At 46.4% G+C, this 26,543-nt stretch overlaps 1 protein-coding gene and 1 long non-coding RNA gene across 6 annotated transcripts; one reads left to right on the top strand and one right to left on the bottom strand.

Moving 5' to 3' along the window:
• The first annotated feature begins 1,227 nt into the window (after positions 1 to 1,227).
• On the top strand, positions 1,228 to 24,539 carry STRADA (STE20 related adaptor alpha). 5 transcript variants are annotated; one of them, XM_070395313.1, is made up of 14 exons: positions 1,228 to 1,314; positions 2,438 to 2,609; positions 6,104 to 6,159; positions 7,835 to 7,892; positions 10,117 to 10,145; positions 15,974 to 16,076; positions 16,500 to 16,621; positions 17,916 to 18,024; positions 18,140 to 18,263; positions 19,840 to 20,011; positions 20,488 to 20,592; positions 22,810 to 23,051; positions 23,339 to 23,381; positions 23,651 to 24,539. In XM_070395313.1, the coding sequence occupies exons 3-14, from the start codon at positions 6,148 to 6,150 to the stop codon at positions 23,801 to 23,803; spliced, it is 1,272 nt and encodes a 423-aa protein (XP_070251414.1). In that variant the 5' UTR covers positions 1,228 to 1,314; positions 2,438 to 2,609; positions 6,104 to 6,147; the 3' UTR covers positions 23,804 to 24,539. The 5 variants fall into 5 exon arrangements, with proteins under 5 accessions (XP_070251414.1, XP_070251413.1, XP_070251416.1 ...); XM_070395312.1 differs by having other exon boundaries at positions 6,104 to 6,183; XM_070395315.1 differs by lacking the exons at positions 7,835 to 7,892; positions 10,117 to 10,145.
• Positions 2,278 to 19,336, bottom strand: LOC138994955 (uncharacterized). Its single transcript, XR_011468498.1, has 3 exons — positions 19,102 to 19,336; positions 10,471 to 10,588; positions 2,278 to 2,531 (listed from the first exon to the last, which is right to left on the bottom strand). It is a non-coding gene; the product is annotated as an uncharacterized lncRNA (long non-coding RNA).
• Positions 24,540 to 26,543: the final 2,004 nt, after the last annotated feature.

Genomic DNA, 26,543 nt, shown 5'->3' with positions numbered 1-26,543 from the left:
GAAGGATCCAGGGAGAAAAAAGATAAAAATGATAGTCCCATTAGTTGAGCTGTTTTCCTTTTAGAGATAAGTAACCTGAAACATAGAAAGTGTGGGTTTCCCTTTGCAACTTGTCAGCTTGTTACCCTAGAGGCCAAAGTGAGGGGGCATTTGCGATGTCTTTTTTTAAAAAGTGTGCCCTCGCCCTAGCCGGTATGCTTAGTGGATAGAGCATCGGCCTGCGGTCTGAAGGGTTTCATTCCTGCCAAGGGCACATGCCTGGGTTGGGGGCTGATCCCCAGTAGGGGGCGTGCAGGAGGCAGCCCTTCAATGATTCTCTCTCATCATTGATGTTTCTATCTATCTCCCTCTCCCTTCCTCTCTGAAATCAATAAAAATATTTTTAAAGAAGTGTGCCCTGGCCCTAACTGGTTTGGCTCAGTGGATAGAGTGTCGGCCTGCGGACTGAAGGGTCCCAGGTTCGATTCCGGTCAAGGGCATGTACCTTGGTTGCGGGCACATCCCCAGTAGGAGATGTGCAGGAGGCAGCTGATCGATGTTTCTCTCTCATCGATGTTTCTAACTCTCTATCCCTCTCCTTCCTCTCTGTAAAAAAGCAATAAAATATATATAAAAGCAGTGTGCCCTGGTGGGGTAGCTCATTTGGTTAGAGCCTGGACCCCCCAGGCAGGCTGCCGCTTCCATCCCGGGTCAGGCACCTACAAGAATCAACCCATGAGTGCATCCATAGGTGGAACAGATGTGTCTCTCCAGTGCTCGCTTTCTCTCTCCCTCCCCTTTCCTCTCTCTAGAGTGTAGGGCAGGTGGTCCCATTTAAGACCCACCACTCGGAAGTAAAATTCTCAAAGTAGCCCAGTCAGCAGTCTAGTCCCCCCAACGCTTCATTATTGAAACCATCCCACTTCCTTCCTGCTGTGGCGGCATGAGGTTCTGGGAGCCCTTTTCCGACCCAAAGGCTCGGTCTTTGTGGCTTCCACCCACCTGGGAAAACGGGTCCCTTCGTTGGAGACGGAGTGCCTCCCGCACGTCTGCGCGGCAGGAGATAACTCGCACCGAGAGCCGGTGGGGGCGGCCCGAGCGAGCGACCGGGGAACCAGGCGGAGCTTCCGACCCGCGTGGGCCGAGCGGGGAGGGCGGGGCTTCCCCCGCGCGGGGCGGGGCGGGGCGGGGCGCTCCCGCTTTCCCCGGGCCCCTCGACTGCGCATGGCACGTAGCGTCCCTCCCTCCCAGCAACCGGCCAGGCGGCGGCGAGGCCATAAACTAAGGAGGCGGAGCTGAGGCGCGATCGGGACGGCTCGCTAACTCCAGGACCAGGTACCGGGCTGGCGGGCCGCCTGGTGCGGTCCAGGGATCACCCGCCCATCCTCTCCCCGCCTCCGACCCCATCTCCTCCGGGCGGGCCTTGGTCCGATCGGCCATCCCGGGCCCGCTCTCAGCGAGTCCAACTCCATTCCCTCCGTGAGCCGTTGCATCCCGAGAGCAGCATAGGCTTGGGCCTGGCGGGGCGACACCGGAGCGGAGTTACCGGGCGGGAGAGGCGAGCGCCTGCTTTCCCGCCCCCTCGTCCCCCCTGACGTACAGGTGGCGAACTCGGGGCCCAGTTCAGTGTGTCCTCCTCGAGCCCAGAGACGGCAGAGCCTACCTCTCCGCCCCCTCGCCCTCATCCCCATCTTCCCAGGCTGGACAGGCAGCGGGTCGAGACTCTGGCAGCACAGAGATTCGGGTGACTCCCCGAATTAGCGAAAACAAAGAGCTCCCCAGCGTCTTGTTTTCCAAGTATGTGCAGTGTCCGCGGCAGGTTTGGGGTGGAGACCGCGGGCGGGGATATGGAAGGGAGTGCGAGGAAGGGGCGTGGTTAACGAAAATAGTCCAAGTTCCCGGGAGATGGGCCACCGACTTCCCTGCCCAGCCTTCCGCCAAGACATCCCAACACATCCTCAGTGTATCCCCCAAAGGGGAAACGCCGTTCGAATCGGTCCCTTTCTTGTCGCAACAGCTGTTGAAATAGAACCATCTTCCAGTAGGTATCTGCGGCATCAGGCAGTTCTTCATGGAGGGATTGGTATGTTCTAGGGACACCCAGGACCTTTTCTTCTCCCTGAATCTTACCTGATTACTTGTCTCCGGCCAGGAGCCTCTCCCGCCATTAGTTACAGTGCTGAGCTAGTTAATCGGTTCCCCCAGCCTTTAACCAGGTTTCTTAGAGGTTTTGTGGCTCAAATGCTGTATTTATAGTTGTAACCTCCGACATGGAGGAAGTTTAGAAAACCAGTGTCAAAAATAGGGGGGTGGGGGGGATGGATGAATAAATGAATCCTCCTTGCTATACCATTTGTCACCTGGGCATCAGCATTGTCCAATCAGTTGGTGCCTTCTCAGTCATCATTATACCTTTGCACACACAGTCTTGACAGGTCTCCCCGGCATCTCTTGACAGGTTTCTGGGGCACAGGCATTGGAACAGACCTCATCAGTACTTTACCACTTGGCTGTGTGACTCTGGGTGTTGAGCCTCTCTGAGCCTTAATTTCCTGATCCATAAAACAGGGAAGATAATACTTATTGTGAGCTGATTTCTGCGAAGCTTTTAGCACAGATCCTGGCACACAGTAAGTTCACAAATGTTTGCTGCTTTTATTCTTACTCTCATTAAGTTAGCAGATACGAGAGTGCCCATATTATGTGTTGGGCACAGTAGCCCCTGGAAATGCAACAGCGAACAAGATTATTCCCTACCCTCAAGGGAATTAAGAGTATGATAGGTGTAAGGGTTGAATACAGAGGCCAGCCTGGCCTGTGTGGCTCAGTGGTTGAGCACCGACCATGCACCAAGAGGTCGCTGGTTAGATTCCCGGTCAGGGCACATGCCCAGGTTGCTGGCTTGATCCCCATTATGGGGCATTGATGTTTCCATCTCTCTCCCTCTCCCTTCCTCTCTAAAATCAATAAAAACATATTAAAAAATACAGAGGCCAAACATCTACCATAGGTGGAAGGGGAGTGAGGGAGGACTTCCTGTAGCACCGGACGACTGAGAGGGACAGGTCTAGGGGCAGGAAGGTGGTTCCGAAGGGAAAGCAGGATATTTTTTCTTTCTTTTTTAAAATATATTTTTATTGATTTCAGAGAGTAAGGGAGAAGGAGAGAGAGATAGAAACACCAATGATGAGAACCATTGATTAGCTGCCTCCTGCACGCCCCACATTAGGGATCAAACCCGAAACTTGGGCATGTACCCTGATCGGGAATAGAACCGTGACCTTCTGGTTCACAGGTCGATGCTCAATCACTGAGCCACACCAGCCAGGCAGAAAGCAGGATCTTGAAAGTTTTCCTTTGGGCTCCATTTCCTCCCTGCCTCTCAAGCGCCATGTCCTCACTTTCCCAGGGCTCTTCCCAGCCTTCTGCTTCTCTCACCATTTTCTCCTTTAGTGAGTGCCTGTCACTTGTACAGCTTTAGCTCCTAACTCCGCCTCCACGTAGCCTTCTCTAACCTCTCTGTTGAGCATCAGTCTTAACTTTTCTAACTGAATGCTATATATTTCCTCTTGGAATATATAACTTTTCTCAATTGAAATATGATTTAAAAAGTTGAACTCATCTTTCCACCAAACCACTTCCACCTCAGCTTTCCTGTTTTCTTGTTGACACACTACTCTTTTCCCAGTTACTTGAGCTCACACAAAGAATTGGTCATCAGAGTTGTCCACAGATAGGATGGACTCCCTGATAAGGTAGTGAGTCTCTAGCTGGGACATTTTCAAGCAGAGGCTAGATAACTATATCCAGGAGTTTGTAAAAGCTATTCCTCCAAAGGGTGCAGGATGGGCTAGATAACTTATGGTATCCTTACTAACTAAATACATTTAATTTTTCTTCTCCCCTATCCGTCAATTTCTTAACATTCCCTCTACCACAGGCTCTTTCACCACAAATATGGTCCACTATAATTGTATTCTAACTGGCATTCCTTTCTCGGTTATTTTTACACTCCACTCCTCCCCCCCCCCCCCCCGCCCCCCCATCCCTTTTCAAGTTAATATTCCTTCTATGTTCCTTAGAACAAGGCTTCTCAAATGTAATGGTCCACAGATCAGCACATTACCATTATCTGGGAGCTTGTTAGAACCACCAGGCCTTCTGAATAAAAATCTGCATTTTAACAAGATCCTCAAGTGATTTGCATGTACAATAAAGTTTGAGAGACACTACCTTAGACCACAGTTTTGTGTTTGTCCCCTTTCTGTTCAAAACCTACAGTGACTTTCTTCTGCCTGCTGAATAAAATCCATACTCTAGCATCACTTAAGACCTATTCATTGCTCTCCTATATGTGGAATTCTGCTTCTCTAACTGCCCCCCATGAGGTGCTGACACACTTAGCAGCACATTTGGTCAGTCGTTCAATAGTACTGTGTGCCTGCTCTGTGGTAGGCACTGTTCTAGAGACTAGGTGATATATACACCTCTGGACAAGACAGAGTAAGCAACAGACAATAGCTAATCCTATTTCATGCTTAGAATTCACTCAAGCCCCACCCCTTCATGAAACTATGCAGATCCACCTCTGCTCCAGTAATCGTTCCCTTTGCTGAACTCCATAGGGAGTTGCCCATTTCTACTTGTGCATCCCCAGACCTCCTGATTTAAAATTTTTAAAGGTGGACCAGGCATCCATAGGTTTTGTTTGTTTGATTTTTGTTAATCCTCACCTGAAGATATTTTTCCATTGACTTTAGATAGAGTCGAAGGGAGAGAGAGAGAAACAACTCTTTGCCCTGGCTGGGTTTCTCAGTGGTTGGAGCGTCATCCCATACACCAAAAGGTGGCAGGTTCAGTTTCCATCAGGGCACATAACTAGGTTGCAGGTTTGATTCCCGAACGGGGCACAACCAATTGATGTGTTTCTCTCACATAGATGTTTCTCTCTCTCTCTCTCTCTCTCTCTCTCTCTCTCTCTCCTTCTCCCTACCTGCCCTCCCTCTCTTCCATTCTCTCTAAAAAACTAAATGGAAAAATATCCTTGAGTGAGGATTAACAACAATAATAAAAAATAAATAATACAAGAACATTTCAAATATAAAAGTGCAGATGGGCTAGAAAGCAGCTGTGCAGATTGCAGCAGGAGGATGGAGGGCCCTGGAAGGCACTCTCCAGGGGAGTTTGAGTGTATGGAAAAATATATTGGTAAGACAAATAGCAGAGATGTTGAAATATTTGGAAAAACTTAATAGCTACATGGAAAACCAAGAGAGTGAAAAAAATGAGGCAATGATTAAATGTTTATAAAGAAAGAAGACATGGTCATCTTTACCTGTTTGCCTAGCTGCAAACCATGTTTGCATAGTCACAGTCATGTAAACGTGGATACCGATTTAATCAAACATTGTGCCAGCACTGCATCAGAAGAATGAAGGCAGGAAAGTGGAGTGCAAGAAGGTGATACAGGAGAGCTTAGTCCCCATCTACCATGGTAGGAAGTTAGAAGATAAGTGTCTAAAATGGATAAATCATGGCCATATACACACGAAGAATGATGATGAGCCCTGGCTGGTGTGGCTCAGTTGGTTGGGCTTCATCCCACGCACCAAAAGTAAGGTTGCTGGTTAGATTCCTGATCAAGGCACATGCCTGGGTTGATCCCCGGTAGGGGGCATGCAGGAGGCAGCCAATCAATATTTTGTTCTCATATCGATGTTTCTCTGTCTCTCTCTTGCCCTCTCCCTCTCTCTCTGTAAAAAAATTAATAAAAATATTAAAATTTTTAAAAAATGATGATGTTAAACAGACACATGAATAGAAGATAATTACTTCTGGGAAGGAGTCAGTGGGGATTGAGCCAAGAGAGGTTTAAACATTAAAGAAGAAAACCATATAATAAACTTCTTTCTTATAGAAGTTGCAGTATTTCAGATTGTACTTGGCCAAAGTACATCCAGGTCAATTGTCACTGAAAGTTTCTCTAAGCAAATCTTTGGAATCTACAATTTATAGTCTTAGCACAGTACTTTGAATGGTAGATTTGCAGTAAGTTTTTATTAATCAAAAGGTATTTCTACAAAAGGAGATTTGACTAACTCCACCTGTTCTATTTTCCTTTTAGGTTTAAATTTTTGAAATTGAAATAGGCCTACACATTAGGAACTCATGTCTTTTCTTGTAAGTAAACCAGAGCGAATTAGGGTGAGTGTTTCTATTCTTCTGGCTTTACTGTTTTTATTTCCTGAAGAGCAAAGTGTTTTGGCAGTACCGTAGGTGGTTTGTTATGTGAGGTTCAGAATCATGAAGAAGAGAGGCATGTGGGAAGTAAACTGGGTATCGCAGCCTCCACTCGGAGGAAAGAGCTTGCAAGCAGAGGCTGACCAGAGACACAGAATACACCCACCAGCTTGTCTGGTAGAGAAGAAACAAGGTGGTGTATTTTGTGAATATCCATCATTCAACATTAAATGAGTTGAATGTGTAGGTATGTAACCACTAACCATCTGCCCATTTCCTATGTATTTTCAGTGAGTTTGTGTGTTTGAAAAATCAGTATCAAATTGTAATCCTTGGAACACTTTTTTCTAAATATAATCATAGGTTTTCATTGAAAACTTTCTTAACATGAAAAAATTTATAATACCCAAAAACTTCACCAGCTAAAATGACCCTGAGAATGAATACTAGATTTAGCCTCCTTACCAGCTACCATGATTTCATAAAAGAGTGTATTTTATTTTTTATCAAGTATTTAATTTCTGAATGCAATAGTAATTATTTTAAAATCTTGCAACAATGTATAAATGCTATGATACATGATGAATATATCACTTTCTTTAAATATTAAAGTGATAGTTTATTTTTACTAACTATCTTGTGGCACAGTGCATGTGATTTTTTTATATCAAGTGTTTTTTAATTGATAGTGTTGTGTTTTTTAATTTGGAGAAGGAGAGAGAATGATGTTATAGTTCCAAATTATAATTCGTATTATGCAGCTTATTTCTGAATGTTGCTTAATCTTTTTATAAGAACAATTTACATTGTAAAGAGTAAACTTCACTGTCAGCTGAGAGGAAAAACAGATTCTCTCCTTAGCCTGAACTCTGCCCAGTGGAAAGAATGTGTCCAAGCCAAACTTTAACACCAGTCCTTATGTGAAATACAACCTTGATTCCATTGCTTTTAAATGTGAGCTTCTTTTCTATTTCAACCCACTCTGATACAGGTGAAACCAGACCACTGATCAGTATGTGGAAACCCAATACTCGGTTGAAATAGGCCAGTAAAATGAACCATAGATTGATCATGCTAGTTCTGTCCTTGTAAAGGTAGCATTTGGTAGCAAATGTTAGCAGCGATGACTTTAGAGATCCTACTGGATGAAGGATATGCAGCTAGTAATTTCCTTTTACAAACTAGTAGAGGCTTGTGAAAAACTTCTGTTTCATCCCTATTTTCTATATTGTGAATTCTAGTAATTTTCAAATAGGCCTGAGCATCTGTAATAGGTAGCCATGGAATGAGTAAGATGGAGCCAAAAGGTTGTTTTACATGTAGAAAGGAGAAAAACATTCTTCATTATCAGGGCCAGTACTGGGTTCTTCTCAATTTGCCAGATGTAAGAATAATTCATCAAATTAGGCAAAGAGGAATAGAGAAAGGAATCCATCTATTGTTTTCTGCTGTTAAATTCAAGATTCTTTTCAAAACTTTTCCATAGAAATGTATCTTAACTGTAATGCATGATTCTGTTTTTGTAGTTGTGTTTTGTTTGTCTCTCTAACGGCTGAGAGCTAATTTTTTGTGGTTTGGAAGAAATACTAATTCTCTTTGGGGTTTTCCTCTTTAGCGGTGGGTCTCGGAAAAGTTCATTGTTGAGGGCTTAAGAGATTTGGAACTATTTGGAGGTAAGTACAGTATGGCATTTAGCCATCACTTCAGGATAAATCTCACTGCTCTTTTGTTGACTAAATCCATTCACAGAAATGAACAATTCTAAGGGAAAGTGTACACTAGAGTTGCTATATTTATTTGGCTCCTTTTGAATCCATGGTTTCCCAAAAACTTGAGGACTAATCTGGCAGTTGTCATTAGCCTGTCTTGATTATTAGAAAGCCAGTATTTACTCAAAGGCACATGTATTTCTCCTAAGTATTTGTCCAATTGAAATATATATTCTTAAAGGAAAATGTAAGTGTTTAAAAGTTGCTAGCCTTGAAGATTTTAAAAGTAAAATTATTGTTAGGATGAAGGTAGCAATGGTATGAAAGTTCTGGTTTTACTGATCAGTCTAGTTGACTCATCTTTTCATGGCAGAAATTATGAGACTTAAGAGAACCAAGGAAAAAATCCATCAGAACAAAAATATTAACTTCCTATTGGGAAACCTAAATGCTGATTTCAGAAGTTATTTAGGTTTGCAACTTGGAGGTTTAACAGGCACAGGCATTTTCCTTTGGCTATTTTCAAATTGAGCCATTTGGGGAACTATGACCTTTAATTTACAGTAAATAAAATCCTTTTCTATAAAAATAATAGTAGTAGGGCTGCATTCTTTGTGTCTGAACACCAAGATACTCTCTTTGGCACCTGTAGCTAAAGAAACAGGTTATCAGATTGAATGCATTTGGTGACTGATCCAGAATACCCCGAATAGGCCTAAGTAATTGAAAACTCAAACTTGTTAATTACTAGGTGATACCTATGAATTTATTTTCCCTAATGCCACTCAACAAACTTCTGGAGCAGTATTTTTTATCAACTTTGTCAAAAGATTGTGTTTTAGATAAATGAGTTCAGAAAAATGATGAGTTATTTTTGTGTTCCTTATAAAGAACAAAAATTAGCTGTACAATAACGGAAAGGCTAACGGAACAGAAATACTACATTCCGGTCCTATCCTCAATTTCTTCCCATCATTAATGGGGATACAATGGTTTTTAAAAAAGTAAACATTGGCATTGATGAAAATTGAATTGGGAATCCAGTGTATAATCAATTAGTTTAAAATATTCCAGGGTATGTGAATTGAATTTATGGATTTTGGTTTCAGTATAGGATCCTGAGTGTAGGATCTCCGGCTATCTTTTTACAGTTCCCTGGTCTCTCATCTGAGGCGGGTGAAGAGATTCTTCTGTATATTGTTTACATACTTATATTACTAAGTTTTGTACAACTTGGAATTTGCCCTCTACTCTGGAAGATTGGGTTTGATTTCCTTTAATCTAGTCACCTTTGGCAGACTGTCTTAAGCAAGCACTGCTCCTGCCATTTGTGTACCAGAAAACTGATGCCCAAGGCAAAAATATATATATATTATTTTGATAAATTGAGGCTAATTGACTCTGCAGCCACTCTCCTCTAGCACAGTTGGATGTTATAATTTCTAATATAAGATATTTGGAAATGTATTCCAATATTTTAGAGTTAAAAATCTTGCTTTGATTATTTTTATCACTTTTACAGAATGGAGAAAATCAAAAGCACAGATACATAATTTGTCCACTTTAAGAGCAGAAAGTTGTTTCAGTTGTCTTTTGCTTTCTTCGTTTTCACCAAAAGCAGCAGAGGGCTCCAAAGCCTTTGCTCTATTTGCATTCAGAATAGAATGTCTGACTAGAGAATCTAATTGGGTAATGGTCCCACATACACGTGTTGCTGTATTAAAACTTTTTTTAGAAAACCTGTTTCTCGTCCTGCACTCCCTGGGAAATAGCCAGCTAACACTTTAACTTTATAATGAATTGTTTGTTCACAGTATTAGACTCTGAAACCAGGTTATTGAAAGTAACATTGCATGCTGAGGAAAAGTCAATGTATGACCAGAATTATAGCAGTTGAGTTATACTCAGTAAAATATACCCATAGAATAGTTCCCTGGTCAAGTTTTGAAGACCCATAGATTCATTTTAAAATCCCATCTTATCTGCAGCATTTTTACTGTGGGTGTGTGTGTGTGTGTGTGTGTGTGTGTGTGTGTTTATATGTAGCACTGCAGGCACTTTTCGATGTAATGACTCTTAAGTGTTTTCTATTAATAAATGTAGTCCTAAGTGCAATAGTTGCTGTTCTGAATGTGGGTGTGTTTTCTACTAAAAAACAAAATGCCAACAACCCATTTCTCTACTCCAGAGCAGCCTCCGGGTGACACTCGGAGAAAAGTAAGTGACTTTCTAGGCTCTACCCCTGTGGCTGCTGCATGGAGATGACTTCTTGTGGCAATTCATGTGTTTTGTTGGCTTATCATTTTATGTTTCTGCTTTTCTGTCATTGAGCTTTATTTTAAGTGTAATTCTTTCACTTGTAGAGATTCAGGTTTCACCCTGGAAAGATTTTGATGTAGACTTTGAAAACTGAAAAAAAAAAATCTCAGGCACTTTTTGCCTCTCTCCTGGGGATTAAGGTCTCCTCCCCTTCCCAGCCCTCCCAGTTGCCCGCCACCCCTCCAGGAAAGGAGAACGTTTCAACAATCTGAAATGTGGTTACCTTTTAGTGGCCAGTGGTATTACATTTTCCACACTTAGTCTATGAATAATAGATGGTAGTCCACAGAGATGACATTGATCTCTGTCTAGATTGTAAGGCAGGACCTCAAATCTCCTACCTGAAAAACAAAGCCCAAAATTAAAAACTATAAAACAGAAAATGCATTTTTTATTATTAGCAAAAGCTACAAGACTTGCCCTGCTTCCAACTCTTCTAGCTTATTTTTACCTACGGAAATAACACACAATGCACATAGCATACTAAGCTATTTTTGATAATGTGAATCAGAGAGAGGGTAAGAAGCCTTTTCTAAATAGACTTCCTATTTATATTGATTCTAGAAAGAGAGGAACATCGATCAAAACATCGATCGGCTGCCTCTCACAAGCCCCGACCAGGGGCCAAGCCTGCAATCCAGGCATGTACTCTGACCGGGAATCAAACCTGCGACCTTTAGGTGCATGGAATGACACTCCAGCCAACTGAGCCACACCGGCCACGGCAACTTCCTACTCGTTCCAGATGACAGACATGTGCACCTTTGCAAGCAACCCCACAGTCAAGTGAAGGATGAGGATGTTGACTAGGAATTTTGAGGAAAGCTTTGACTGTGCTTACTTAGTCTGCTAGCCAGGAGTAAGCACCTCTCTCTCAGATCCAAATATTTTCCAATCAGGAGACCAAACATGTTTTCTATAGGCTCAATTAGGTATTTTTCCAGAATGCAGTGCCAATTATATATAATATTTCTATTTTCACAGCTGCAGATGTTACACCAAAAAGTTATCCTGTGTGAAACCTGTGGTTGAATGTGTTCATTTGGTAGCAGTATTGTCTTTGTGTCCTTTGTTGTATTTTGTTCTGAACTCTCTAAACAAAGTTATGTTATGGTCATTTCTGGATATGAGTAGCTTATGTATTTTTTAAATGTTTCAAAATGAAAAAAATTGCTTCTCATGATGGGGGAGCTAAGACTAGGCTTTGCTAGAATCAGTTTCTTTCTCTAGGCAACTTGAGATTACGCATTACACGAATAAACCTATGCCGTGCTGTGTTTAAAGAAAATGGACTAAGTATTTCATCCTTTTCATCTGAATTTTGACCTTTTCTAAATCTGAAACAACATAATGAGGCAATATCAGACCAGATCTCCTCCTTTCAAAACACCACCTTTGTTTTCCTCAGTAAAGGTTGGTTTTTCTCTGAGCTCAAACCTAGAGGACCTCCACAAAGTAGAAAGACTCAATGCAGTGCCATTTCCAGTCGGCTGGGGACAGAGTGGTCGAGAAACCACAGCAACCACTAGGCTAGTCATTTTATGCAATTGCAGATTGCCCAAGAAGTCATTGAGTAGTTTTCTATAGTCAACAAAGATAGTAGAAATATTTGTCAAGTTATTAACTATTCACATCAGTAGTTTAATGAATCATTCCCTACCTAGACTCAACAAGTGTGTGTCTTTAGACTGTAGCCTAGTGTAGCAGTTGTTTTATATGCACTCCTAGCAAGGAAGAAGGACACGGGTAATAAAAAAGTATGTATCTGTAGTTTTCCAAAGGGAGTTATTTAAAATGTATGTAATAAATATTTTAATCTCAGGACTCCAGCTGAATTTTGTAATCTCGTTCAAATTAGAGAAACGTTAAGGAAGTTTGCCTGAAGATCAGAGAAGAACTTCAAAGTAGCCCTAGATTTGTTCTCGTTGAGACCATATTGTTACCTGCTAACATATGCAGTACAGTAGGTCTTCACTTAACATTGTCAATAGGCTCTGCAACTTTAAGAGAAACAACGTATTACCATAGGCCCGTGGTCAGCAAACTGAGGCTCACGAGCCACGTACGGCTCTTTGGCCCCTTGAGTGTGGCTCTTCCTAAGCCTTAGGAGTACCCTAATTAAGTTAATAACAATATACCTACCTATATAGCTTAAGTTTAAAAAATTTGGCTCTCAAAAGAAATTTCAATTGTTGTACTGTTGATATTTGGCTCTGTTGACTAATGAGTTTGCTGACCACTGCCATAGGCTAACTGATAAACACAAGAGTTAAGTTTGTACAGCATCTCATCAATGTTATAACGAAACAACATTGAATGAAACAGTGTTCTTTGAGGACCTGCTGTACTTTCTCACATGCAGGTACAGATTCTGATCTATAACATGCCTCTAGTGAATGTGTTATATGAGGGCTGGCATTTCCGGTATAGGAATGATGAGGTCATGGGCAGAAAACCTCCTCATTAAACTTTGTTTAAATGACTTTTTAAGTGTGTTCCAGCATTGTTGTATTTGACCAGCATACGAAATAGGAGCTGGCCTGAGGCCTCCATAGACAATGCCTGCATTGTTGTAGGCGTTGGGGAATAATACATCAGTGAGCAAGACCGGTCAGGTCCCTGACGCATGGAGCCTGCATCCTAGAGAGACAGGCGATAGGTAAACTGCAGTAATTCCTACTATGAAGAAAGGAAAGCAAGATAATGAAGTGACTAGGAGCCTATTTTACTTTAGTCTTCAATGAATAAATGACATTTAAGTCGAGACCTCAGTAAGAAGGATAACCAGCCATGAGAAAACGGCAGGGGCAGGGGTAGGGCAGCTGGGGCAAGTTTCCTAAGATGGAGCAACAGAGTCAGGGAGGGTGCTTTGGCGGCAGGTCCTAGAAGCGGGGAGGGTCCAGCTTGTGGGTACTCACAGCCAGAGCGGGGAGCTGGGTCTGAAAGCAACCCCTGGATTCATATTGACTGGTGGTGCGGGTTTAATTGAGTAGATTGGTAGTTGAGGACACAGGATTTGCAGAGCAAGACTATGTGCAGGCGGTTAGAGGTATAATGGTAAAAAGATGGGATTCTTCAAGAATAACTTAGCGTGCAGCTCGTAAATGCTAAATAAAGGGGGAGTTGTCATTTCAGAGCTCTTGGTTTAAGCTTTTCGCTCAAATTGCTACCCCATTTTTATCTCTCTCACCTGTTGAGGCACCCAGCATGTTGTAGTAAGTAACCAGTATCTGCAGATTGTTCCAAAGACGAAGTAGTTTCAAGAAGCTACAGTGGCTATTACATGATCCTAGAATTTGATTTCAGAACATTTGAAAACACAAGTAAAACACAAATGTAAAAACCAAAATCAAACCAGCCTTAACTGTTGATCAAGCTCTGCTTAGGATTCTCTGTTTTCTCTGTTCCACCTTATTTGTTGAGCAGGAGAGTGCTCAAAAAGCAGACACCAAAGAGGGAGGAGAAGAATAGAATTCACATTTACTGAAAACCCGGCAGTGCTAGGCTCATTACATATTGTATCTCATTACATTGTCACAACAACACTATGAAGTGGGAATTACTCCACTGATGAGACAGCGGAGATCCTATGAGAGTAGAGTAACTTACCCAGGGTCACAGAACATGTGATAGACCTGAGTTCAAATTCTGCCTTTGGCTGGCCCCTAAGCCTATGGTCTTTGTGTTACACCATATGTTTTACTTAAAGTAGCCTTTCCCAAATTATCTTTTCCAATATTTAACAAATGTTAGGCACAAAAGGGTTCTGTGGACAAGTACCTTTGGGAAGTGTTAGGCTGAACAAAGTTGAACAAGTTTTCTTACTACAGGACTTTCAGAGCCTTGAATATGTAGGTATGCCTGGTGATTCTCCATGAGAGAATGTCTGCATTTGCTAACTTAATTGGAAGTGTAAACTTTGGGGAAACCCTACATTAAAACAACTCAGTAGAAAAATGGACAAGAGACAGAAAGAAGCACTTTCACCTTGGAGAAAACCCACATGGCCAATAAATACATGAAAAGATGTTCAACTTCATTAGCAATCAGGGGAATGTAAATCAAACCCACAATGAGACTGGCAAAAATTAAGTCTGAATACAAGTGTTGGGGAGGAAAAGATGGATCAACAAGAACATACATACATTGCTGGTGGGAGTGTATATTGGTATAACCGTTTTTGGAAAACAATTTGGCATTATCTCCCAGTCGATTGTTCATATACTCTGTGACCCAGCAATTCCACTCCTAGGTACAAGCTTTAGAGGAACTCTTGCATATATGAACAGGAGACACATTCAAATGTTTCTAGTAGCACAGTTCAGAGTAGCAGAACTGAAAAACTACCCCAAAAGCCCATCAGCATTGGAATGGATAAACTGAGCTAGGTCCCCAAGATGAACATGACACAGCATGGGTGTACCAAAGGCTAAATACAACATGGATGAAGCTTAGGAATGTAGAATTTGATTAAGTTAGAATAATAATCTGCTGACAAAGCTCAATTTTGCTTGACTAGGTTCCTCTACTGTCAGCATAAGTGGTACAGGAGGCAGAACCCCACTTAATTTCTTTTTTATTGGCAGCATCAACTGTTTTGAAACCAGGTGCACTTGAAACATCAGGGATCCCCAACAAGGAGGTTCTGCCATATTAGAGCATTCTTAGTCACTCTCCTCTGGTTAGTGCTGAGCCTAGGGCCTTTCATAGTTCACAAAGACCTTTTCCTGACTAGAGGTCAGCATACAAAATCTGAGCTGGCCTGAGGCTCTCCATTTCAGTTAGACACGCATCCAAAGAAAAAGAATCCAAAAGAAAGGAAAATACTCAGAAAGAAAAATACACAGTCCCCTGGTCATACAAATACATTTCGGTCTGGAAGAAGGAAACTGAGCCTATTAAACTGAAGGAAGAGCTGCTGGTCTGCCATGTATTTTGCTGGGCGCTTTCCTTCAGTACCTCGAAGGCCAGTGGTGACGCCCACATCCTAAATGGCTGGGATCCAGCATCATTTGCAGCGCAAATGGGCAGGAATGAGGAGCAGCTCACTTTTGCTGCCTGGGATGATAGCTGAGACCTGACAGCTCTCTCTCTCCCACAGCCCAGTGTGTTGGCTGTGTTCTTGCTTCCCTTGAAAATGTCTGAGGGACTGATTGGTCTGAGGTCTTGGTTTGCTAGAGAGAGGGCTTCTTATGGCCACATTTTCCCTATAGCAAGGTTCAGCATTTGATCTTTGGGATCTTATAGTCAGGACCTTAAAAATAGGACCCTCATGCAGCAGGAAACTCAAGAGAACCTCCCACCTCTCCATCCCCCTTCTCTTCTATAAATGTCCTTTCTCCAGACATCCTTCCCCCAAGTAGGAATTTCATCGTGTTCACCATGCTGTGTACCTGAAACTAATATAATATTGGATGTCAACGGTAACTGGAAAACATTTAAAATTTTTTTTTAAAAGAAATTTATAGTTCTTAGCAAATGAGCCAGTTGGTGGGAAGGACAAGCAAATCAACATCTGGCTGGAACTGGCCCTTGTCCCCCACCCACATTTGTGGATGGTGCTACATCGATGTTTTACTTCACATTCCTCATCAAAGATTGCTGGCACCAGAGCCAGAATTTCTGCTTGTTTAGATGCCAGTCTCCTCGTGGGTCTGAATTACCGCCTCCCCACTCTCATCCCACCCCCAATTTTCTCTTATTAACCAATTTTTCTTTTTCTTTAGACCAATGAGGCGAGCTCCGAGTCGATAGCATCCTTCTCCAAGCAGGAGATCATGAGTAGCTTTCTGCCAGAGGGAGGGTGTTATGAGCTGCTCACCATTATAGGTAATGTCCAGGGACTGCCAGGACCTTGGAGCTCCAGGGTGTGGGTGCTGCAGCTTCCCCGCATCGCCATGAATGTGTGCCTGAGGCTGTCAGCTACTTAGAAGACTGTGGTGACAGAACTGGCTTTGTTGTGTCTTCTTGGGTTTTGTTTCTCCAAGTATGGGAAAAGAGATCATGTTCCCAGGAAAGGAGCTCTTATAATTTTTTCTTTTTGGCTGAACGCTTCTGGTGTCCTGGGCCAGTGTCAGTCAGAATGGTTGGCTGAGAAAGAACTACTAGGCGAAGAATCAAGAACTGTCAGCCATGAAAGTAACAGTAGTGCAAATCTTAACTTGCATTTTCTTTTGAAATCAAGTTTCTTGAAGGAAGAAGGAAACCTTTGCTGTTGTTCACCTTGCTTATGGCATTCCTCTGTTCTTTTAGGGAAAGGATTTGAGGACCTGATGACAGTGAATCTAGCAAGGTACAAACCAACGGGAGAGTATGTGACGGTACGAAGGATTAACCTAGAAGCTTGTTCCAATGAGATGGTGACGTTCTTGCAGGTAAAAAAGAATGTGGATGTGACACTTGGAGGGTGGGCTCTTTGCTCCAGTAGTAATGACAAGGCATCTCTTCCCTCTATCTTCTGAAAGCAGCTGGCAGGAAATGAAGGTAGACCACGCCGATAAGCTACGGAAGCTCTCAGTGAATAACCTTGGGCATTTAGCACTGAGGATTCCGTAATGCTGCCCAGCCCAATCTATATTCCTCTCTTCTACAAGGACTCCTTCCTGCCTCATCTATTTATTATTCAGAGAGGCTGGGCCACTCTCCTGCTTTTAGCATCCTATTGGCCTGAGGTTCCTTTCTATTGGAGAAGCAAGTAGCTACCCTCTCATTTAGCTGGAGAGACCACAGGTCTAATAACTGACTGGGGACCAAATTCTCCTTGGCTGATGAAGGCTTGCACTGAGAACTCCTTCGATTTAGGGCCTGAGTTAGCGTATTTTCAGTACAGGTAGTTGCACCCCTTCCCTTCTTCATGTACAATGTTCTCCTGAAATCATGCTCATCTAATGGTGCTGTAATCCTGCTCCACAGGCTCAGAGCAGTTTTCCGGATCTGAGGATGTGACAGAAAGTCAGTCCTGACTGAGTTATTTGGGAAAAAAACATACATATCTGACTTTATTCTAGATCATGTTGGACTTCCAGATTCTTACTCTATAGAGCAATGGACAGGCAGGAGGTACTGTCTATCTGGCCTTAGCTCACATCCCACAGGCCAGGACCCTAGTTTCTATAGTCCTCTTGTCCATTTTTTTTAACATCTTTTATTTTAAATAAATCCAAATTTAAAATTTCGTAGGTCTGACATTTTCTATAGCTGCTTCTAAGGAAGGGATCTCTCAATCTGAGGTTAGCTGGAGAAATAGCTTCCAATGTTTAGTAGTTGTTTGTTCTTTAATGCTTTATTCCCTTGCCTACAACCTTTTCCTTAACAATAGGAAAACATTTCTTGTTTTTCTATCTTAAAGAGGAGTTCTGTGCCGTGGCCCTTGAAGTTGAGCTAAGCTTAGAACTTCCGAAATGTTCAATCAACAGTTTGTTTTCAGCGCTTCCGTGGTTGGGAACTGTTATCAGCAGTTTCCCTGTTGGCGGGATTGTTTCTGGAGGCCCTCCCATTGGCTGGCAGAGAGAGCAGAGCTGGTTTCTCTCACTCCAGAGGGCACCTGCTTAGGCTCCTGCTGCTCCCAGGATTCTCAGAAGAGCACCCATCTTATTCATGCTGCCACCTTCCTGTTGAGTGTCATTCCTTGTGCCCCTTGATTCTGACTTCAGTTATCATTGGTTGCAGGGGGAGCTTCATGTGTCTAAACTCTTCAGTCATCCCAATATCCTGCCCTATCGAGCCACCTTTATTGCAGACAATGAGCTGTGGGTTGTCACACCATTCATGGCATACGGTGAGTGGGAAAGGGCTCCCCGCAGAGGGGCGTTCTAAGAATCTGTTGCCAGCTGGCTTACGTGCTGTATTTTTTCTGTTACCCTTCCCTACCTCCCCACAATTCTGTTCTTCAGGTTCTGCAAAGGATCTCATCTGTACTCACTTCATGGATGGCATGAATGAACTGGCCATTGCTTACATCCTGCAGGGGGTGCTCAAGGCCCTTGACTACATCCACCACATGGGATATGTGCACAGGTGCATTCTTAAGCCTATTCACCCTTCACAGGAGCAGGGATCTGTGCCCAGGAGCCCTCAAGTAAACACTGGAAGGCTGACTGAAGTTAGTGAAGCCAGACTTGGGATTCTGCCCTTGCCTCTGAGCTGGTGGGCAGAGCATCCAACGTGTCGGTGCTGGAGCTCTTGACTTGCTCTTCACTGAGCAGTTTGGCCCTGAGTATTGATTGGGTGAGAGGGACATCTGAGGTGGACCACTGCACCTGTCTCTCCCCGTTCTTCCTTGGGGCACCCAAACTGGTGTGTGCATCCCAGAGTCGGCCCTATGCTGAGAGGCTGGGGAGAAGACAATGCTTAGTAGATGGTGTCAGGAAAGCGGCTCACCGTAGGGAAGATAATAAAAGGGGACCCTTACCTAACGCCCCCATACAAAGGAGCCCTTCAGACGGATTAAAGGCCTTATGTTGATGTAAAACTACAGACTTAGAAGGAAACATAAAGAAATATTTAGAACTTCTAAATGTTTTAGAAGCACAAAACATAAGACAAAAAATTGGTGAGTTTGATTATACCAAGATTAAAGATTTCTCTCCAATAAAGGACACCTTAAATGAAGTTAAGACCTGTTTGGTAAGTAGACCTGTTCTCTAGGTGACAGCATGGAGGATGTTAGCTTTGTCTAAAATACACAAGAGGCTGGTAGGTAGCAAGGCAATCTTGTGAATCACCAAGAAAAGGATAGCAAAACAATAGAAAAATGAGTGAAGGATATGAGGTTTATAAAAGAGGAAGCCTAAAGGCTAGGAGCCATATGAGCAACAATCAGAAAAGCAAAACAGGAGGATGTGAGTCTACATACCAGGCACTGGCATATTTGGAGGCTGGGGGAGGCCCAGTGCGGTGAGGCGGTCAGTTCGCCCGTCTGTATAGTGGAAGACGGCCCGACACAGCCAGCCAGGGTCACTGGGAACCAGAACCATCAGTGCTGCCTCGTGTGCATGCCGAAGAAACCTCCCACGGGCCCATCCGGGACCTGTATGCAACATCACTTCATTTCCATGGTGGGAGACAGTGGGAGTGTCCCCTGCTGGAGGAATGGATGAGTAAAAGTGTCAGACCCCACCCCAGATGGCAGCATGAATGGATCTCAAAAATACAGCACTGAGAATGGGATGCATATCACAGTAGCATTAGGTAAACCGAACATATATGCAAACAAAACAGTGATACACTTACAAGAACAAACGAAAAGAACAGGTCAGTAGTAGTAGGTGGTGGGGGAAGCAGTGGTCTGTGAGCATAAAAGAGAACTTTAACAAAAAGTTGGTGATATGTAAGTGGGGTCAGGCTTATTTTTTCTTTTGGGGGAATGTTTGAAACTTCACAAAAATAAGTATTTGTGTATATAATATGTATATACACGTATAATACACACACACACACACACACACGCGCGCTGCGCGCGCGCAAGCGCGCGAGTTGCCGGGGCGAGAGCTGACTGGATCTAGTGTGTAAAGACCAAAGGTTTGCAGTGTGAGGGGCTCCTGCTGTCCTGTGACACCCTCCTCCCGCCACCTGCCACCCCTCACCCCCACAGGAGTGTCAAAGCCAGCCACATTCTGATCTCCATGGATGGGAAGGTCTACCTGTCTGGTTTACGCAGCAACCTCAGCATGATCAGCCACGGGCAGCGGCAGCGGGTGGTCCACGATTTCCCTAAGTACAGTATCAAGGTTCTGCCTTGGCTCAGCCCGGAGGTCCTCCAGCAGGTCTGTACTGGGTCCCCCGGAGCTGGGAGGGGGTGCTCTCTGCCTCCCTCCGAGCGCAGTAAGGGCTCCTGGAGGGAGGCTTTCTTGTCGGCAGGTAGACCTGGAAGGCCCTTCCCAGGGCAATGATGTGCCCCTGGCAGATGGAGTAGGTGCCCCTCTGTGGGGTCCCAAACTGCTTGACACTATTTCCACTCCCTTCAGAGATCTCCGCATTTTGTGGGAAGTGAGCATTTGGTGCTCTCTCCATCCCTGTACTAAGCCTGGGGCTCCACTTCCTGCTGCTTATTTCAAACAGTCCTTCCTTCTCAACTAGCAGCTGCTCTTTGTTGTGTAGGCAAGGAGAGTCTTCACAGCTGGCCCTGATTTGGGGAGAAGCATTCTTTCCCTCTCAGTGATAGCTCCACCCCGTTCTTTCTCAAGGAATAATGACCAAGGCTACAAATGGAGTGATGTGTGGCTTTTTCCTCCTGACTTAGAATCTGCAGGGTTATGATGCCAAGTCTGACATCTACAGCGTGGGAATCACAGCTTGTGAGCTGGCCAACGGCCATGTCCCCTTTAAGGATATGCCTGCCACCCAGGTGAGCTGCACCGCAGTGCTTTCCTTCTTGCCTGCCTGCCTCCCACAGATGCTTGTTGATTACCCACACACTCAGGATCCCGCCAGAGATACTCGGGTGAAAGACAGGCCTTTCCTTCAAGAGCCCCACCCAGGGAGGTGGTTGTGTAACTGTTTGCTTCTGTGTGGTAACTGCTGTGCAAATGCAGACCAGGGGAGGGGAGCTCAGGAGCAGGCCCATTGCTAACAGCTGCAGGGCCTGGAACGGGTGCAAAAGGAGGCCCACTGACCAGGTGCCTTTAAAATGTGTAAATCAAGCTCACACGTTTATAAATGTATAAAATACGTTGTCCTCCTACCTTGATAAATATACATAAAAGGCCAGTTTCTAATTCAGAATTCTCAGACCTCTGTTCATGCCCCTTACAATAACTGCCTTTGGCCACTCCTAGGCATACCCAGCCAGTGGCATAGTCAACCCTTGGGAGGTAGACCCCGGAAGAGGCCTATCAAGCCAGGCTTTATCAAGTCCAAGAAGTGGTCTTGGGTCACTGGGGCAAAGTTTGCGCCGGTCCCTGGAGCATGAGAACTGGGAGGGAGTGGGGGTGCATTACAAGTTCCGAGTGAGCCTCTCCCTTGAACCCACATCCTGTTCACCCTTTGTGGAGAAGGGCAGCTAGAGAATGGCCAAAGGGGAACTCTGTAGAGCAGGGGGCCCAGGGAGACTTCTGGGAGGAGGTGACACTTGAGTCTTGAAGGTAAATAGGAACTAACTGAAGAATGGGAACTAGAAGGAAACTCGATTAGGCTGAGGGAACAGCATGTGCAAAGATCCAGAGTCAAGAAAGAACAGGATCTGGGCAATAGCAAGTACGTAGTGGTAAATGGCCTAAGTATAGGTGCATCTGGGCGCGGTGCTAGGTGATGTGGCTAGAGGAGGAGCTAGGGCAGATCATGAAGGGCTTTGTGTGCCATGTCAGGATACCTGGTGCCTCTTGCAAAGGTTGTGGAGACTCACTGAAGGCTTTTAAGCACAGAGTGATAGCATCAGACCCGCTAGTATATTTGAGGAAGCTCACTCTAGCAGGTGGGTTAGATCTGGGAGATCAAGAAGGTGTAGAAATCTAGGTTAGGAATCTAGAAAACCTAAGTAAGACACTGACAGAAAGATACTCAGGGAAGAGTTAAAAGGCTGTTTAAGGTGAATAAGAGGTACAGATCCAGAACAGCATGGTCCAATAGAACTTTATGAGATGACCCAAATGTTCTATATCTGCACTGTCCAGTATGGTAGCCACTAGCCATCTGTGGCTATTAAGCACTTAAAATGTGGCCAGTCAGATTGAGGAACTGAGTTTTAAACCTAATTATATTTAAATTCATCTATATATATCTATATATCTAAGAGGCTGATATGCAGTGTCCCCTTGGGAGTTTGACCAGGAGACTGATCACTCGCTGTGATGTGTGCTTGACCACCAAGGGGCAGCGAGGAACAAAGGAAGACCCCAGCCGGCAGCCAGAACACCCTGATCGGCAGCCGGAAGGCCCCAATTGGCCCTGATCGCTGGCCAGGCCTAAGGGATCCTACCCATGCACGAATTTCATGCACTGGGCCTCTAGTTTAAATATAAATAGCCACATATACTAAGTGGCCACCATACTATTGCAGTTTGAGAGAGATTTTCAGGTTTCTGGCTTGGACAGCAATCCACAGACTCAGACAGAGATCCCCAAGATGGGGTGGGTTTTACATGTGCTGAGTCTGCGGGCTTTCAAACAGCTGTCCAAGCTTGGCCTGTTCCTGGGTGTGCTGCTCCTGTGTAGCCTGCCACAGTGCCAGCCCAGGATGTGGCACTGCAGGTGCTGCTAATGGGCCCCATCAGACCCACCTGGGGCAAATTGGGGCTGGGCTTCAAAGAAAGTCTGCCAGCTGCTGCCTTCACCCGAGGGTGAGGGCTCTACAGTTAAAAGGATCTGATGCCTATAAACAGGAGGAGACTGCGAGCCCCTTCCTTGCAGCTAAACGTTGAAGGGGGCCCTTTTTTGCTGGCCCTCTGCAAAAATTTGGCCCAGCGAGGGTGTGGCTGCCAAGCATTCCTTTGGAAAAGTTACTTATTCTACTTCTGTCTTTTCTGTACTCCCCCCAAATCACATGTGTATTTGGGGAAAAGTGTATTTGTGAAGAAACACTATAGGTCTCCCAGCCTCCAGCCCAGTCCTGGTCTGTCCCCCACAGATGCTGCTGGAGAAGCTCAATGGCACCGTGCCCTGCCTGCTGGACACCAGCACCATCCCCGCCGAGGAGCTGACCATGAGCACCTCGCGCTCAGCGGCCAACTCTGGCCTGAGTGACAGCCTGACCACAGGCACCCCCAGGACCTCCAACGGAGACTCGCTATCCCACCCCTACCACCGTACCTTCTCCCCCCACTTCCACCACTTTGTGGAGCAGTGCCTTCAGCGCAACCCGGATGTAAGGTATTTCCGTTGGGCTTTCCGGGGAGCAGGTGGGCTCTGGGGGTTAAGGGTTTGAGAGGGTGTATCTGCCCTGTAAGGGCCTGGGTTCCGGGGAGGAGTCCAAGCCCCCACAGCCAGAGGAGTCGGCCTGAGGGTTTGCTAAGAAGCCAGGCTGAGTAGCTCTGTCTGCTTTTCTGGCTGAGCTGAGGGATGAAGCAGAGGGCACTTGAGGGTGAGGTATAAGCAGCAGGACTTTGGAAATCTGGGGCACAGGGGTGATGCTGGTCTCTCTTCCCTTTTCTCTGCAGACCAAGTGCCAGCACCCTCCTGAGCCATTCTTTTTTCAAGCAGGTACAGTAGCACTTTGCTGAGGCTCCCCGTTTTCTTGCCTATGGTTCTGACTCCCCCAACACCCTTAGCTTTGGGGTCTAGGTATTCTCTCCTCCTTCCTTCACATCAGAGAAATGACCATTTCTGAAGCCCCTTAAAGGTGCTGCTCCTTCCTCTTATAGAAGCTCTTGACTCAAAGGCCCATCTGTCATGGGGCCATGGTTCCTCCCTCAGGATGTCCTGGGACCAGAGCAGCAGGATCCATCCCCTCCCCCCTTTTCCTCCCCCAGATCAAGCGACGAGCCTCAGAGGCTTTGCCTGAGTTACTTCGTCCTGTCACTCCCATCACCAATTTTGAGGGCAGCCAGTCTCAGGGTCACAGTGGGATCTTCGGCCTAGTAACTAACCTGGAAGAGCTGGAGGTGGACGACTGGGAGTTCTGAGCCTCTGAAGAAGGTGCACATTTTCCAGCACGGGATGGACGTGCGAGCCTCCGGGGCCCTTCCTGAGGGCTGGCCACATTCCCACCCTCCGGGGTGCAGACTGGGTAGAAAGGACTTTTCTGCCAGGAGAGTTGCCTGCTTGCTGGTGGGGAAAGAAATTCCCGGAGAGAAACTTTTCTTTACTGCTCCAAGGCTTCTGAGACACCCACCAGGGATCCGGACCAGCCAGAAAGCGGATATTCCCAGTCCTGGGAGTTCAATGACCTCTTCAGAAGGAAGAGATGCTATCCTGGCCCTGGGGGCTGAAGTTCAAGTCCAGGGTTTGACTCATTGACACAGAGAACTGTGTGACTTCCTCTTCCCACTCATGCTCTCCTACCAGCCAAATTCCATTCTTTTCCAGTGTTGCCAGATGCTGCAGGCCCATGAAGAGGCCAGCAATAAGCACCCTGTGCCCCCTCCCCCCGGACCTCTCCCTAGCAATTGGGGGAAGGGTGTGATGCTCTTTTTAAGCACCAGGTCAAGGCTAGGGCAGTCTGTCTGACCCTTGTTGTCGTTGGGCCCTTCCTCCCTAGTTCATCTGTGTAGTGCATTCCTTTTCACCGAGTCCATCCCACCGCCTCCTGCCGCTGCCTTGGTGCTTTCTCTTAAGGGTCCTAATGTCTTGCCTAGCCAGAGGGCGTAAGTCCTTACACCGTGTTCGTTTTATTGTCAGAACAAATTAAAATTTTCAGAGAACCCATTGGGGAGTGCATCGTTGTGTGTCGCCCATACAGGCTCAGACATGTCTCATTCCACCCGGGGCCCTGCCATCCGAGAGCGGTGCCACAGGTGCTTACAGAAGCACAGCAGTGACCTTTCTTTAGCAGACAGCCTCACAGCACACCAATTCTTTCTTACAGCCCAGAATAGATTTTTGTCTCTTAACTATCTGAAAATTAAAGACTGTTCATTTTAGCCTGTGGCCATCCAAACACTTTGGGGCTGGAAAGGACTAGGTGCTGGAGACCAGCCCCCCTGAGGGGAGGACCACCAGGGGTCCAGACTAAGGACCTCACCTTTGGCAGGAAAGGAGGTGGAGGGCTTACTTTGTAACATGACTTGCGGTGTCTCCTTACCCCTGGAACTAATACCCAAAGAGCAGGTAACCCAAGAGCCAGCCCAGCCCCTGCCCTGTCATCCTGGCTAGCAGCCAGAGTGGCCCGGCCAGGGGGTGGTTCTAACCTGGGTTTTCATGGTGCTGCTCAGCCGGCACGTGCACCAGCCGGGCACCTCCCCCTGCAGCCCCTCAGGGGTGAGGTGCCCTGCACTGGGTGAGGCCCCTCACATGGCAGATTAAGGAAGTGCCCCTCCCTCTTCCTTGAAGCCGCTTTGAAGCATCGAATGCTCTCCCTTTCCTCCGAAATGGTAACAACAGTTTTAAAAAGAAAAAACTCTTCCTTTGGCAGTTACAGGGGTGGATGTGAAGGAAGGACCCCAACCATGAGGTGGGGTGGGGAGGCCTGAGATGGAGTGTGGGAGGTCAGGTCACATTTATTTCCAACCCTCTCCCCTGACCAGCTCTTTATTTCTTCTTTAAACCTCAAGTTCCCCTTTCCTAACATCATTATCAGCTGGTTTTCTTTGTAAACTTTTTTCTTCACCTGGCTTGTCAGCTCATTCTTAAGCCAAACTGCTGACTCCTGCAGCTCAGCCCACAGATTGGACCTGGTCAGGGCCAGGGGCCGCGGGATCAGGGCTTCACCCTTTTTAAATCATTACGGCCCGGCCCCCTTTGAGAACCGAGGGCAGGAAACCTGGCCCGGAAAGATACACAGAAGCAGGTTTAGAAGTTTCTTCCCCATCCAGGGAGTCCTCAGGCCTGCAGCTCAACCCAAACACAACCCTCCGGGGAGGAACGGGAGGCTGCGAACAGTGCAGCGGGGCGGGGGCCGCCGAGTGAGCCAGGGAGCAGCCGGGGGCCGGGGACGCCCGCTGCCTCGCCCTCGCTGCCGGGTGCAGGGCTGCGTGTGCTGCCGCGTGGGGACGGGCCGTTTAGGGCTGTGCTTCGTGAAACCGCGTCCCGCCTGGTGTCAGGCAGGGCCCCGCAGTCCCTGTGCCCGCAGGCCCCCACCTCCCACCTCTGGGTGCCGGCTTCGGACCTGGCCGGGGCTGGGGCAGGGGTCCGCCGGGGCCGGGCCAGGCCTGGCCTCCCCGCTGCCTCACCAGCCGTGTGACTCGGAACAAGTCACTGCAAACCCGCAGGCCTCGGTCCCGTGCGTTCAGTGAGGTTCGGGTGCGCGAGGTTTGCTTGTCCTGAGGATGGAGGTCTCTTCCCCTGAGGGGGGCGTCCTGACCTGACAGCCTACGGTGCCCACAAGGGCCAGGGGGGACGAACCCCACAAAATCTGGCCACAGAAACGCCAGGTTTGCGAGGACGAGTGTTGTGGACACTAAAGGCAGTCGCTTCCCGGGCCCCTCGTCTCGGGGGTCGCGGGAGGCGGTGCTGAGGGCCCTGGCGGCGGCCGGCGATGTGGACACAGGCCCCGCGCCCTCCCTGCACCTCGCCGCCTGCAGGCCGGGCCGGGAGACCGCGTGCAGGGCCACCGCGGGCATCTTTCCGGCGGCCGAGCGGGCGCGGGGCGGCCCTGGCGGCAGGAGGGCTCCGTGGCCCGAGGAGGCGTGGGAGCCGCGGGGCCCCCGGAGCGCCGGCCGGAAGCGGGCAGCCGGGCCGGCTCCCTCGGGGGCCGACGAGGGGAAC

Source organism: Myotis yumanensis, unplaced genomic scaffold (assembly GCF_028538775.1).
Source record: "Myotis yumanensis isolate MYYU_CA2020_CCGP unplaced genomic scaffold, mMyoYum1.0.hap1 SCAF_16, whole genome shotgun sequence".
Lineage (NCBI taxonomy): Eukaryota > Metazoa > Chordata > Mammalia > Chiroptera > Vespertilionidae > Myotis > Myotis yumanensis.
The sequence above is the reverse complement of the archived record's forward strand: the minus strand, read 5'-3'. Positions and strand labels throughout refer to the sequence as shown.

Coding starts and splice junctions, on each gene's coding strand:
- STRADA (XM_070395312.1), top strand. CDS start 6,148: ATGTCTTTTCTTGTAAGTAAACCAGAGCGAATTAGG. Junction 16,622..17,915: donor AGATGGTGACGTTCTTGCAG/GTAAAAAAGAAT, acceptor CATTGGTTGCAG/GGGGAGCTTCATGTGTCTAA. Junction 23,052..23,338: donor CAGCGCAACCCGGATGTAAG/GTATTTCCGTTG, acceptor TTTTCTCTGCAG/ACCAAGTGCCAGCACCCTCC.